Source organism: Myxocyprinus asiaticus, chromosome 7 (assembly GCF_019703515.2).
Source record: "Myxocyprinus asiaticus isolate MX2 ecotype Aquarium Trade chromosome 7, UBuf_Myxa_2, whole genome shotgun sequence".
In the NCBI taxonomy this organism is placed as follows: Eukaryota; Metazoa; Chordata; class Actinopteri; order Cypriniformes; family Catostomidae; genus Myxocyprinus; species Myxocyprinus asiaticus.
The window spans coordinates 52,662,987-52,677,669 of record NC_059350.1 but is presented as its reverse complement, the minus strand read 5'-3'; the positions used below and the strand labels follow the sequence as shown (position 1 = coordinate 52,677,669).

The window sequence follows — 14,683 nt, the reverse complement described above, 5'->3', positions numbered from 1 at the left end:
GTAGACAGTATTGAGGTAATCTTCATATTCCTGGTTTTTTTTTTTTTTTTTTTTATTATTATTTTAAATATTGTGACAGTAAGAGAAGGACGATTAACTCAAGCTTCAAACAATACATTTATTAAGAGAACTGTAAAAAAATAATAATAAAAATTGAATTTAATGACTCTAGGTCCCATGTGTTAACTAAGAGCTAAATATACAAAGTTTCAGTGAAAAAAATATTTCTTTACTTTGAAAAACTACCATTTCATTTTGTCAAGCTGTTTGTGAGAATGCACAAGTGAAAATAGTGACAAACATTAAATTTATTTCATTTTCTCCTGAGTAACATTTCTAAATTACAGTATGTGTGCAACAACTGTGTGTGTGTGTGTGTGTGTGTGTGTGTGTGTATATGTATATATATATATATATATATAGATAGATAGATAGATTACACAGTATTTTAAAAATGTATCATTAAAACATTTTTTACTTAATATATCTGTCTAAAAGCAATTTTGCATGACATGATTTGTTGCACAAAAGAAAAGTAATTACAATGCATGTGTATAAATACTATGCATCCAGTACAAAAATAATGCTTTTCATTCATTGCATGTCATCTATACATAAAATGTGAACAAACACATACAAATTAGTGCAAATATTGCATTAAGAGGTCTGGTTTAATTATAAGAAAATCAATTAAAGGATAAATGAATCAATTAACAGACTGTGTATTTGTATGAGGGTTTGTTACAGCATGGTAATTTCACTGGGTGGCAGCGTCAGCCTCTTCTCTCGTACAGAGAGCATGTTCTCAATATGCATGGCAATAACTCGACAAAGCTCCAGACCCTAAAAACAACATCATCATAGTGTTACATCACAGTAAATCATTCATTTATATTCATCATACATGGTTTTCTCATATGTTAAGTGTGTGACCCCGTGGTCGATTTATAAAAAAATATCAAGCGGGATGGTGTTGATAAAGAATCTTTTACTTATGGGTCATTGACAAATAAGGATGTCCAAGGTGTTAAAATTAGAAATCTTTAAACAATCTAGTTTAAAACACTTGTGTCATGTTCTCAGAAATGTAATCTTTGTGTCCAATTTGGTTTCATACTTTTTTGAAAAACATTAAATTGTCACGTGGTGTAACCATCAAGTAAAAGGTATTATAATACTTTCTTTGAACCTTGAATACATGAGTATGAACAACTTAATCATTAATTTCCAAAAAGTTTTCAAACACATTTTTCAAGGTACATTTTTTGAAAAATAAATATTATGTATTTTTGAGTCAAGAATATCAAGGAGTTTTCTTAGGGTTCCACCACATGACTTGAACACAATGTGCCTTTTCATAAAAATGTCAAAATTAATATTAATTTTTAATTAATTAATTTTATTTAATTATCACACATTATACATTTTGCACATATACAGTGAAATTCTTTTTTTCACATATCCCAACTAAGCTGGGGTCAGAGTGCAGGGTCAGCCATGATACGGCGCACCTGGAGCAGATAGGGTCAAGGGCCTTGCTCAAGGGCCCAACAGTGGCATCTTGGCAGTGCTGGGGCTTGAACCCCTGACCTTCTGATCAGTAACCCAGAGCCTTAACTGCTGAGCCACCACATGACATTTTTCACTAAAATATCAATATAACTTTAAACTCAAAAGTTGAAAATATGCTCATCATAGAAGAGATGTATTCAAGTAAATGGATTGTGTGAATTGCATTTGTTATGCATTTTAATTTAATAGATCAGGACAAAAATGAGCGTCACTTCATTGACCCTTAAGACACATGGCCATAATATGCACCTGTTACCCTCTGTAATTGTATTTTATTATTCATTTTGTGAAAAGAATCCACGTTATGATCATGAAAATTGTTTTTTCTAGATTGCTCGCCCACTGTCACAGACACGCATCTTTTCTACTCCAATAACTAGAACAATAATATAAAGGAATAACTATTATATAACTAATAACTATAAAGGAAGTTTGGGCTGCTTCTATGAAGGATGCTTAAACAGTGTAATAAAAAAGTTGTTCAACACACAAAAGCGTGTCATGGGTATTCTGTTGATTCATGTCTTTTATTTTGAAATTCTAGTTCCTGTTTCATGTCATGTTTCCCTGTTTCCCTTGTCATGTGATTCCTGTTTTCCCTCCATGTTCATGTGTCATGTTTTCATTGGTTTATTGTTTAATTATCTTATTATCAGTTCTGTTTGTTCATTGGTTTATGTTCCCCCATGTCCATGTATTTAAGCCTCATGTTTTCCATTGTGTAGTTGTCTAGTATTGAATGTGAATGTTTATAGTCAGGTCATGTTTACGGTTAGTTTACGGTTAGTTTACGGTTGTAGTCAAGGTTTTGGGATTCCACATCTGTAAATAAACTGCACTTGGGTTCTTCATCTTCACGTCTTCGTCATTGCCATCATTGTCAGCAGTTCCAGCATACGTTACAGAATACTAGACCAACCATGAACCCAGCGGTTTTACTTCTGCGCCTATGTCAGGGGAATCGTCCCCTGGAGGACTATGTTGAGGACTTCTGCGGTCTAGCCAGCCAGGTAGACTTTAATGAGGTTGCCCTCAAAGACTGTTTTAGATTTGGACTAAATGAGTCCATTTCTTTTTTGATGCCTGGTGGTCGCAGTTCCCTCAGCCTGGCTCAATATATCGACCTCGCCCTATGGTTCATTGGTTCTCCGTTCACTGTAGGGGAGGCGGATGCCGAGCCAGAGTTCCACGTCATGGCCGCCATCGAGCCAGAGTTCCACGTCATGGCAACGCCTCAGCCTGCTCCATGCCACGTCACAGCCACACCTGAGCAGTGGGACCTGGAGATGGTTCCCACCCTTATACCCACCCTTAGTTCTCCTGAGCAGGCAAGGGGAACTTTCGGCCCTCCGATCCCGCCTGGACCCTCTGAGCCCTGGACTTCGCCTTGGCCTGTCGGTCCCTTGACATTGCCTCAGCTCGGCGTTCCCTCGGCTCCACTACGGTCCTTCAGCCTGTCGGCTGTGCCGGGGTCCCTCGTCCCTCCGGCTCCTCCTTGGTCTGTCGGTCACCTGGCTCCGCTTTGGCTCTCCGATCCTCTGGCTGCGCCTCGTCCCTCCGATCGGTCAGCTTCACCGGGGACCTCCTTCCCTATGGCTCCACCTTGGTCCTCAGTCCCACCAGCTTCACCTCAGTCTTCCGATCCCTCAGCTCCGCCTTGCTCCTCCGAGCCTCCAGCACCGCCTTGATTCTCCCTGCCATCGGCTCCACCCTGGCCCTTCGAGTCTTCGGCTACTCTCCGGGCTCCACCTTCCATGGCTCCGCCCCTCGAGCCTCAAGGCTTCACCCCCCACGGACTTTGCCCTGGTCCCATGCCCCTCGCCCTTTCTCGCCGCACCTCAAGACAACCCCCCCGCTCCCTACAGAACTTTGAATTATGTCATGTTTTACGTGTTTTGTTTGGGGTGTCGGGAGCCACCCCTTAGTGGGGGGGGTATGTCATGGGTATTCTGTTGATTCATGTCTTATTTTGAAATTCTAGTTCCTGTTTCCCTTGTCAGGTGATTCCTGTTTTCCCTCCATGTTCATGTGTCATGTTTTCATTGGTTTATTGTATAATTATCTTATCAGTTCTGTTTGTTCATTGGTTTTTTTTTTTTCCCCCATGTATTTAAGCCTCATGTTTTCCATTGTGTAGTTGTCTAGTATTGAATGGGTATGTTTATAGTCAAGTTCACGTTTGTAGTCAAGGTTTTGGGATTCCACATCTGTAAATAAACTGCACTTGGGTTCTTCATCTTCACGTCTTCGTCATTGTCAGCGGTTCCAGCATACGTTACAAAGCGATTTATGGGCGAAACCCTGAAAATTGTTTGACTTAACATGTTATAACTGTACACAAAATATCCTTGAACTGTTCTCTTGGCCATTTTTGAAATTGCGCAAAACGTTTGAAAACTTGCATTACCTTCAGTGGCGTAAGTTTCATGTGAACACTAGGAAGAACAAATCAACCCATCGCTAAACTCCGACATACCTGTTTGCCAGTGTTTTCAGAAATCCGGCTCATGGCTGCCAGATTGCGTGACTAAAGTCCCCTTCACACTGTCGGCGATTTTATGTCGCTATTTCTTTTTGCTAGTGGCCGTTTCTACTGCTGTTGTTTTAACGTTATTGGTTGGCTGCACAACTGGCCATAGCTTCAGAAAATCTGATCACAGATGAGCTAGATTGCCAGTAAAACAAATATATCATTCTTATTTGACAAGGAATCATTTGTTTTGCCTCTAATAATAAACATTCTGCAGGGGAGTGTGCTTTTATATAAACTACAGCTGTGCTCAATGCATTCTATCATGAACAAGATGAACAATCTATTAATGTATGCATTAAACTCACTAACAATGTTGATGACAATTTCTGGTACATTATCCAGTTTAATAAGGAATCAGTTAACTTGCTGCTAAATATGAGCATTTTAGACGAGAAAGTGTTATGAACTGCATCAATGCATTATATCAACACAAAGATTGATCTTTCAATGTATCAATCAAACTCACTCAGTATGTCGACAATTTTTGATACGGTTTTCCATGCATCACTGTTTTATTATATCCATTTAAGTTGTTACAGAAACATGATATAGAACAGTGAAATCGATGACAACGATAACTCCATCTCACAGGAGACAGAAGATGTAAGCTACACTGGCTGTCACTGCATGATATCTCTGTGCATTTGCATCAAGCTGAACTTTTCTCAACTTTGTCTCGTGGCTTGACATGCCCACATCCTGTCGCCAATGGTTGCTCGTGTCGCCGGACCTCGTCAGCTCTCATTGAAAATGAATGGTCTCCTGTCCCTTGCAGCGTCAAAATCGCTGGCAGTGTGAAAGGGGCTTAAAGCGTCACCCTGGCAGAATATTTCCAAACTGTACAAGTTTCAAGATCTAATTGTGGGATTACACCTGTAGAAATCTGGCAACCCCACACATTTCGAAATCTAATTCTGACCGGCTAATCACCCTTATTTAAATTCTGTTATTTATCAAACGTAGAAAATTCAATATTTTACTTGAATGATTAGTTCTAAGTAATACATGACACGACTGATTTAAAGGGGATGTAAAGGGGGGATGGTGGTTTAACAAGGGGGATGCTTTTTGGTATTTCTTGCAACAAGGGGGATGGCATCCCCTCGCATCCTCCCTCAATTCGAGCCCTGTTACCTGTTCCAGCTGTAACTGTGTGACTCTGTGGTTGGTTAAGTCTCCGATCAGGATGTCCACATAAGGGTAACTGGATCCAGCGCTGGGCCGCAGTGTGTGAGCTGACTGAACCAGCTTCAGCTGGTACTTCACCAGCACCTCCTGCAAATTGAAAATCAATTTGGAGAACTGAAAACAAATTGCAGGAAAATTGCTTATCTAGTGTATGTACAGTAGGTGTATGTGTTGTATGTACATAATTCTGGAGACATGTGTGTGTGTGTGTGTGTTTGTGGAGATAATACGCACATGAGTGTCTTTGTGCAAGAAGTGCAGTCCATTTTGATTGACAGCGAGGATGCATGGCGCAGAGATGGCATTGTTGCTACTACTCTGAATGTAAAAGAAGGATGATCCAAACATGGGAAATGCACACACCAATCCTGAAGAACACAAGCACATTTAGAAATACCATTCACTGAGCTTAAAGATCATAATAATAATCAATAGTGATTTAGGGTTTTTGACATGTGACTGGTAAAGGCCTGTTGAGTATAAAGTACCCAGGAACTGGGATCTGGCCTGGTGAGGGTTCAGGCTTTGGACAGCATGTACATGTTGGGCAACCAGTTGCATCCATTTCTGGGGCCCCTGTCTGCCAAAGATCTCAACTGGGATGTATTCTGTCAACTCGTGACTATAGAGTAAGAGAGAGAGAATCAATACGCTGAAATGGAATATATGTGAAAGAAATATCTCCAAGGGAAATGTTGTGCTAATTGGTTGCTCTTATAGCAGGAGACTTGGAGTTCTCAGTTATTTTTCAAGTATCCACTTTGTTTCAGATGTTTATCATAAAATACATTTCTTGAGAGAAATACAAATATACAATTGCTGACATACATACTTTTGATTGCAGATTTTGGTAATTCAGTAAAATTTTGTGTTTACTGCAGACACATGTAAGATGACTGGGACCGTTTTCTCAGGAGGAATCCTAAGAATCAGCAGCTGGTTGCAAGAAACCTCTTAAAGGGATATTTCACCCAAAAATGAAAATGATCTCATCACTTACTCACCCTCATGCCATCCAAGATGTGTATGACTTTCTTTCTTCTGCTGAACACAAACAAAGATTTTTTAGAAAGAATATCTCAATACAATGCAAGTAAATGGTGGCCAGAACTTTGAAGCCTTAAAAAGCATATAAAGGCAGCATAAAAATAACCCATAAGACTTAGGTTAAATCTATATATTCAGAAGCGATATGATAGATGTGGTTGAGAAACAGATCAATATTTAAGTCCTTTTGTTCTGTTGTTTTTGGCGACTTGCATTTTTTGTACATATCACCAACTACTGGGAAGGGAGGAGAATTTATAGTACAAAAGGACTTGTTTCTCACCTACACCTGTTATATCACTTCTGAAGATATGGATTTAACCACTGGAGTTATATGGATTACTTTCATGTGTGCTTTTTTGAGCTTCAAAATGTTGGACCATGTTGACTTGCATTGTATGGACCTACAGAGCTGAGACATTCTTCTAAAAATCTTTGTGTTCTTCAAAAGAAAGAAAATCATACACATCTGGGATGGCATGAGGGTGAGTAAATGATGAGAGAATTTACATTTTTAGGTGATGTATCCATTTAAGTGAAGAAAACCCTAAGTGACAATACACTTACAATTATAACTTAGGTTTTCTTAATTTAAAGGGGCCATGAAATGGAGAATCATATTTTGCTTGACATATAAGAGGTAACTGTACTATAAAAACATTCTGTAAGTTTCAGAACTCAAAACTTCCTCCTTAGTCTAAAAAGAGCATTTATAGTTACCACCCTGCTGAAAGGTCTCGTTTTGAAATCTGTGCGTTCGTGACGTCACGAGACATTGCTCATTTGCATGTACACGGCCCACAACATGCGTCATCGTCATGGGTGTACTGTTAAGGAGAAAACGTCTCAAGTTACTGCTGCGAGGTGAGGATGTCGAGTATCAGACGTAGTTGTGTGCCTTGATGTGGAGAAACTGCGCCGAGGGATCAGCATTAGGAATAAATGGCTTAAGTTTATTTTTAATGATGTGCCTGATCGCTACAATGCGCGATTACTTGATTGTCCATCACATTTTACAACGGACTCTATTGTGAATCACTCACAATATGCTGCAGGCTTTTCTTTTATTGAAAGATGTGGCAATGCCAAATGCCAGTAAGTAAACCATTTATTTCTAACCTTTCATTAATTAGTGTGTTTGTAATAAACAGTGAGCCATCATTTATCGCTAAGTAACCTCTGATTAGGACACCAACACCAAGCGTATCATTATTATACTGCTGCTTATCAAATCAATACATAAATGGATAAAGAACATTTTTTGAGTTGAATAATTGTATTATGTGTAAAAAAAGCAGAGTGAAATAAAATATATACTAATATACACAGCAGGGGGTTGTCGATACTGTTTTTCTGATGCAATGACGTTAGCTAATCAGAACAGTGGGGGTTTACTTTGACATTTTAAAAGGAGAAACAGCATAAAAACCAAGCGTTTCTGACAGAGGGTCAAAATGAGGATGGAAAATGATCATGTTTTACAAATATTTGACCATTTTTTTGTGCAAAAGAACTTTGAAAACATTATAAACTAACCAATAAAATCATTCCATGACCCCTTTAAGGGGATTCTTGCAACTGGGACCCAGAAGGCTGAAGCAAAATTCTCCATTTATTTTCCATTTGTGTCTGTCTAGAAGAAACTATTGAGATATTAGAAAGATCCCAATTGTGAATTTTCTTTCATAGGGGTTAATAAACACCTCAGTATGTTCAGTTTCATGAGATATGATTTTTAGACATTGCTTGTATAGTGAAAATGAAGTCAAATCTATAGTTGATAGTTACAACACAATGAAGCATTGAAGGAAACATACATGGTAGGTGCGTAGAGACTGTCTTTGGCTCTGTGTTGAAGAGCGGCAAGTTTGGCAAACTGGTTGAACTGCTGTTCACTGATCTTTCCCTGAGGCACCACATTCAGCAGACCCTTCAGGTAGTCTGGTAGAATCTGTGAATCCACACACACATAATTATAAAGTAATTATAGTCAAAGGTACATTACAATTAGGGTGTCTTAATGTAATCTACATGCTCAAATGTTCTTTAATATTGTCACATACATGCTTCATTAATATATAATTACGAGCAAAAATGTTATGTTATTATTGTGTCCTGAGCAGGTGCAATGTTTCCAGAGTCAAGTAATTTTTTCCACACTGAAAGTAGAATATTGCGTGACGCAACAAAACCACAGTCAATCAGAACGAGGGCTGTCAATCAATTCAAATTTTTTTATGCAATTTATTACAACATGATATGCCGATTATGTCATCGGATTAACTGCAGTTAATCGCATATATAAATATTGGCTAACAAAGGCCCTCAAATAACAATAATTTAATAAATGATTAAATAATTATAATATATATTCTAAATACAATAATTAAAATAATTAAAATGCATTACATTATTGTGGCAGACGACGACAGCATTAATAAGACAATACAAAAAGCGGCTTTAGAAGATAATATATTGTTTATTTTCATATTATTGAACATGAGCCAGTATTGATAATTGGCCTACAGTCCACAGTAATCCATTTTGCAGTTAAATTTGTTAATCTGCATATGTTTGAATCGAAAGAAGTAAGAAGCTTCAAAACAACATATTGTTTGAATTTTGCAGGTTTGGGGAGTAACGGAACACATGTAACGGAATTCCGTATTTAAAATACAAAATATAAGTAACTGTATTCCACTACAGTTACAATTTAAATCATTGGTAATTAGAATACAGTTACATTCAAAAAGTATTTTGATTACTGAAGAGATTACTTTGCATTTTATTGTCATTTGTTTCATTTAATATTTCGTCCTTTCAGATGGAAAACATTTATACATATAAATGATGCGATCCAAGGACGGCGGTGAAACACTTCTTATGATGTTGTACATTCATACGAGCAGAAAAAGTGCGGTTTCACACCGTTATGAATGAAAGGATGGATATGATGTTACACGATCAGATCATTGTGTATACTCTGTGGGGTTTTGAAGTAAGTAACCTTGTATATTGCGGGGGCCTGGGAAGCTCAGTGAATAAAGACGCTGACTACCACCCCTGGAGTCGCAGGTTCGAATCCAGGGTGTGCTGAGTGACTCCAGACAGGTCTCCTAAGCAACCAAATCGGTCCAGTTGCTAGGGAGGGTAGAGTCACATGGGGTAATCTACTTGTGGTCACTATAATGTGGTTTGCTCTCGGTGGGGTGTGTGGTGAGTTGTGCGTGGTGCTGCGGAGAATAGCCGCAGCACCACGTAAAAAAAAAAAGGTACAGTGTATATTGACGTGTGAACACTTAGCTAAGCTAAAATACTATTTCTTGCCATTTTACATGCACCTGTTATCAGGCACGATTATTTTTTTCTATCAAAAAAAAAAAAAAAAGAAAATCCACATTAGATGATCTTTTTTCTCTATTAAGATATTTAAAATTAGGGCAAAAATTGACTGCAAAAATCTTTTTTGTTGTTTTTCGGTAAAACTATCTAAAAATCCTTAAAACAAGATACATTTACTTTACCCTGTTTTATAAGCAACACAAAAGATGTCTAGGTTTTTTTCAGATAAGTATATTTTGTCTTACTGTACTGGCCGATTTTTTTTTCACTTGTTAACTTGTTTATAGTCAAAACAAGTGAAACAATCTGCCAGTGCTGACGAAGTAATCCAAAGTATTTAGATTACATTACTGATCTTGCGTAATCTAACAGAATACATAACAAATTACATTTTATAGCATGTATTCTGTAATCTGTAGTGAATACATTTTAATAATAACCCTCCCAACCCTGGAATTTTGTGATAACATTTACATGGTCTGAAAGCTGAAAATAAAAATAACATAAAACACAAAACAAAACAGTCAAAAACATGTTTTGGCCTAAAATACAATTTCTACATAAACAAGGACTTCTGACTCAACATGATAGAACGCATCACCTTTGAAACAACCCAGTACGTTATCCTAACTTTAAGATGTTATTTATGATGAATTTGAAGAAAAATGAAATGTTCTCGAGAATATGAATTCTTGTCTTACCTGGTTATAGTGCATGGTCACACACAGCTCGTTGTCGAACTTCAGAGGATGGGCCCAGATAACTCTTCTGAACCAGAAGCTGTAGTTGCTATCAATTTGCTCCGCCTCCGTTGCAATGTCCAAAATATACTCTCTTTTATTTAAGGGCCGCACATTCTGACCTGCATCACATCACCAAAACATAGTTATAGACCTGATGACTGTTGGGAGTGAAAGTTCAAAATGGCACAGTAACATGCAGTATGTACAGTATACTGTTCAAAGTATGCTCATTTTCTATCTGCATGAAATACCCTCACTACAAAACCTTAAAACATTTTTTACAAAACACTGTAGTTAGTATTCCATTCTGAACATAGCATGATATTGACATCTGTACCTCTGTTGGTGACTATGAAAATAGTGTACTCATCCATTGCCTCCAGCCGTTGTAACGCCATCTCATAACACAACTCCTCTATGACGTCCAGTGCAACCTGCCCACACAACTCAGAAATAAATAAACATTCTTCCATTTTAACATACAAATAAAAGTTCACAAGAGACATACACTGCAGGTTTTGATCTTTAGATGTCTCTCAATTCCTCCGGGAAACAGAAAGAGCTGCCGCTTTGAGCTTCGACCAGCCTGAAAACAGAAATGCTAGACCATTATTTATACACAGTTATTCATATTAGAATCAGGGCATATCTTTTGAAACTCGTGAATTCTTTATGTTTTAATATATGTTGCTGTGTGTGTATAATTTCTAACCATAATTGCTTTGAGCTCCATACTACTGGGGTAAACACTCCTGCCTCCAAACTGAAAGGTCTTTCTCAGGTTCTGCTCACAAGCTTTAGCAATTCCTAGAGATTACACAATCATTAATATTAGACCAAGCTTCACTAATCATGCTTCATGAAGTTATTATTTTAAAGGGGTCATAACATATATATTTTTTATACATTTTTATATATACACTATATTGCCAAAAGTATTCGCTCATCTGTCTTTAGACGCATATGAACTTAAGTGACATCCCATTCTTAATCCATAGGGTTTAATATGACGTCAGCCCACCCTTTGCAGCTATAACAGCTTCAACTATTCTGGGAAGGCTTTCCACAAGGTTTAGGAGTGTGTTTATGGGAATTTTTGACCATTCTTCCAGAAGCGCATTTGTGAGGTCAGACACTGATGTTGGACGAGAAGGCCTGGCTCGCAGTCTTCGCGCTAATTCATCCCAAAGGTGCTCTATCGGGTTGAGGTCAGGACTCTGTGCAGGCCAGTCAAGTTCTTCCACACCAAACTCGCTCATCCATGTCTTTATGGACCTTGCTTTGTGCACTAGTGTGCAGTCATGTTGGAACAGGAAGGGGCAATCCCCAAACTGTTCCCACAAAGTTGGGAGCATGGAATTGTCCAAAATCTCTTGGTATGCTGAAGCATTCAGAGTTCATTTCACTGGAACTAAGGGGCCAAGCCCAGCTCCTGAAAAACAACCCCACACCATAATCCCCCCTCCACCAAACTTCACAGTTGGCACAATGCAGTCAGACAAGTACCGTTCTCCTGGCATCCGCCAAACCCAGACTCGTCCATCAGATTGCCAGATGGAGAAGCGTGATTCGTCACTCCAGAGAACGCGTCTCCACTGCTCTAGAGTCCAGTGGCGGCGTGCTTTACACCACTGCATCCGACGCTTTGCATTGCACTTGGTGATGTATGGCTTGGATGCAGCTGCTCGGCCATGGAAACCCATTCCATGAAGCTCTCTACGCACTGCTCTTGAGCTAATCTGAAGGCCACATGAACTTTGGAGGTCTGTAGCGATTGACTCTGCAGAAAGTTGGCGACCTCTGCGCACTATGCGCCTCAGCATACGCTGACCCCGCTCTGTCATTTTACGTGGCCTACCACTTCGTGGCTGAGTTGCTGTCATTCCCAATCACTTCCACTTTGTTATAATACCACTGACAGTTGACTGTGGAATATTTAGTAGAGAGGAAATTTCACGACTGGACTTGTTGCACAGGTGGCATCCTATCACAGTACCACGCTGGAATTCACTGAGCTCCTGAGAGCGGCCCATTCTTTCACAAATGTTTGTAGAAGCAGTCTGCATGCCTAGGTGCTTCATTTTATACACCTGTGGCCATGGAAGTGATTGGAACACCTGAATTCAATTATTTGGATGGGTGAGCGAATACTTTTGGCAATATAGTGTATATATATATATAATTGTCAATTTTTCCTGTCTTACAGTTTTTTGCAACTACAATCACTGACCCCTAAAATTAAACTTGGGCAGGCCTACACCATATAGGCATCGATAATATTTAAATGTGACTGGTCATGTGTTAAAAGTTTTTGGGTTTTTTTATGTCAAAAAATGTGGAAGTTCAGAACGAGTCATTTCGGCAGCTTAGACCCCATTTCCACCTGGTATTAAGATGCGTTTTGGGTGACCCTAAATACAGGTCTAAACGGGGTCTAAAACGTTTTGGGATCGGATCACAAAAAACATACGAATGTGGTCAAAAACGCATGTGACCACATCTCATTTGAGGTGTAAATGCTAATCCATCCTGTATGTGTCCTGGCAGCAGTGAAGCGCCACCCCTCACATGTCAATCAACTGCTGTGCAAAAACAAGTGTTTAAACTTGTCCGGTTACGAGCAACTTTAAAAGAAAATAACCGTCTGATCAGAAATTTGACATCTGTACATACACAATCACGAGAGCTTCACAGATCTTCTTTAGTGTGTCTGATATCAACACAGATGAGAAGCACAAACACCTGAAGCTCCTGTAATCCACTAAAATAACAGATAATTCTGCTTGACATTTTGCATTTGTGCGTCTGGGAGAAACGGCGTGCTTTCTTAGTCTTTTCTGACTTTGTTGCGCTATAATATCATGCAGTAACACACTGTCATAGTTACTGATGTATGTCGTCATGAAACAGAGACCCTCCCCAACAAATCCGAACACAAGTGGTCAAAGGAGACGCATTTAAATGACCAGGTGTAAACAGCCATGTGTCTCACCTGACCACTTATGATCGGATCACCTGAGACGCATCATAATACCAGGTGGAAACAGGGTCTTAGTTTCAATAAATGCTCTTTTTGGACTGGGGAGGGAGTTTTGAGTACTGAAAGTTACAGTATGTTTTTTTATACTACATGTATAAACAGGTACATATATACTAAAAGTGAACGTGTTTATGTATATTTACCATGAAAAAGAACTTCTGTACTTCTGCAGATGTCTCGTAGGAATTTGAGTAAGAATGGTTTCAGCACTTCAGAGCAGCGGTAAAACGTCGTCAGAATGTAGAGCAAACGCCAGCCCTTCTGACAGCTGTCACTGTAACACAACACACCATAGTGAAACACACATATACACCAGCACAGACACATATCAAACACACACAAAAAAGTAAAGTGTATCTCACGGTTTAGAGCTGGTATTGGCTGTGATCTGTTTGAGGATTTGACAGTATGCCTCATCCTTCATCAGTCCATATTCCCCAGTTAACTATAAAAACAATTACGTATTTCAGTCCTATGAACAACTTCACATATACAGTACTGTAAATCAAATCATTTGGAAGTAGTCCACCATAAAAGACTAAAACAAAATCTAAAATTAAAACCATACCAAACACTAGATACAACTAAAACTTTACTTTTAAATTGACCCAGTTCATTAAATAAATATCAAACTGCCAACACAGAAGTGGGACTGGTTTCTTGGAAGGTATTGGTACAGTTGGTCAAATGCTTTACCTTCAGGAAAGTGCAAACCACAAACTGCTCTGATTGGCCTCTGAGAGGATGATCTCCCATGAACTTCATTATGGCTACAACCAAACAGAAATACATCCACATTTACTTAAATTAACTTAGAAAAATGCAATACCATAAGCAGAATATTTCGCATATCTTTGCGTATCTCACCAAGGAAAATTTCAGAAGCGACCCGGTTCATGTTGGGATCTGTGAAGTCTATGAGGGACTCTTGGATAGGGTTCTGGAGTCAGGGAGAGATCACTAGTTTTATAAGGACATTATACTATTTGTATTTAGTGTATGTGTGTGTGTGTGTGTGTGTGTATTTGGGTGTTTATGAGTAAGTATACACATACTTTACTGAATTTCACCATCTCTGCAGGGTCTTTGGTTCCTTTTCCTTTTTTGGACTTGTCTCTGAAGGAGTCACTGATTACAAAAAATGTAAAAAAAAAAAGCTAATCTGATTTATGAATAAATATAGCATTATTTTTGTATTATTATAGCAAAGATGCCCCT

The 14,683-nt window shown here is 38.6% G+C and overlaps 1 protein-coding gene across 1 annotated transcript in view; it reads right to left on the bottom strand.

Moving 5' to 3' along the window:
* Positions 1-741: 741 nt before the first annotated feature.
* myo15ab (myosin XVAb) overlaps positions 742-14,683 on the bottom strand; it is a 68,841-nt gene continuing 54,899 nt past the window's right edge. The window contains exons 54-67 of the mRNA XM_051702266.1: positions 14,521-14,593; positions 14,333-14,405; positions 14,162-14,235; positions 13,828-13,910; positions 13,609-13,739; positions 11,138-11,232; positions 10,934-11,011; positions 10,763-10,859; positions 10,384-10,544; positions 8,158-8,291; positions 5,782-5,915; positions 5,528-5,661; positions 5,240-5,380; positions 742-843 (exon numbers count right to left, since the gene is read on the bottom strand). Of these exons, the coding sequence (XP_051558226.1) occupies positions 742-843; positions 5,240-5,380; positions 5,528-5,661; positions 5,782-5,915; positions 8,158-8,291; positions 10,384-10,544; positions 10,763-10,859; positions 10,934-11,011; positions 11,138-11,232; positions 13,609-13,739; positions 13,828-13,910; positions 14,162-14,235; positions 14,333-14,405; positions 14,521-14,593 (1,510 nt within the window). The remainder of the gene's footprint in view (positions 844-5,239; positions 5,381-5,527; positions 5,662-5,781; positions 5,916-8,157; positions 8,292-10,383; positions 10,545-10,762; positions 10,860-10,933; positions 11,012-11,137; positions 11,233-13,608; positions 13,740-13,827; positions 13,911-14,161; positions 14,236-14,332; positions 14,406-14,520; positions 14,594-14,683) is intronic.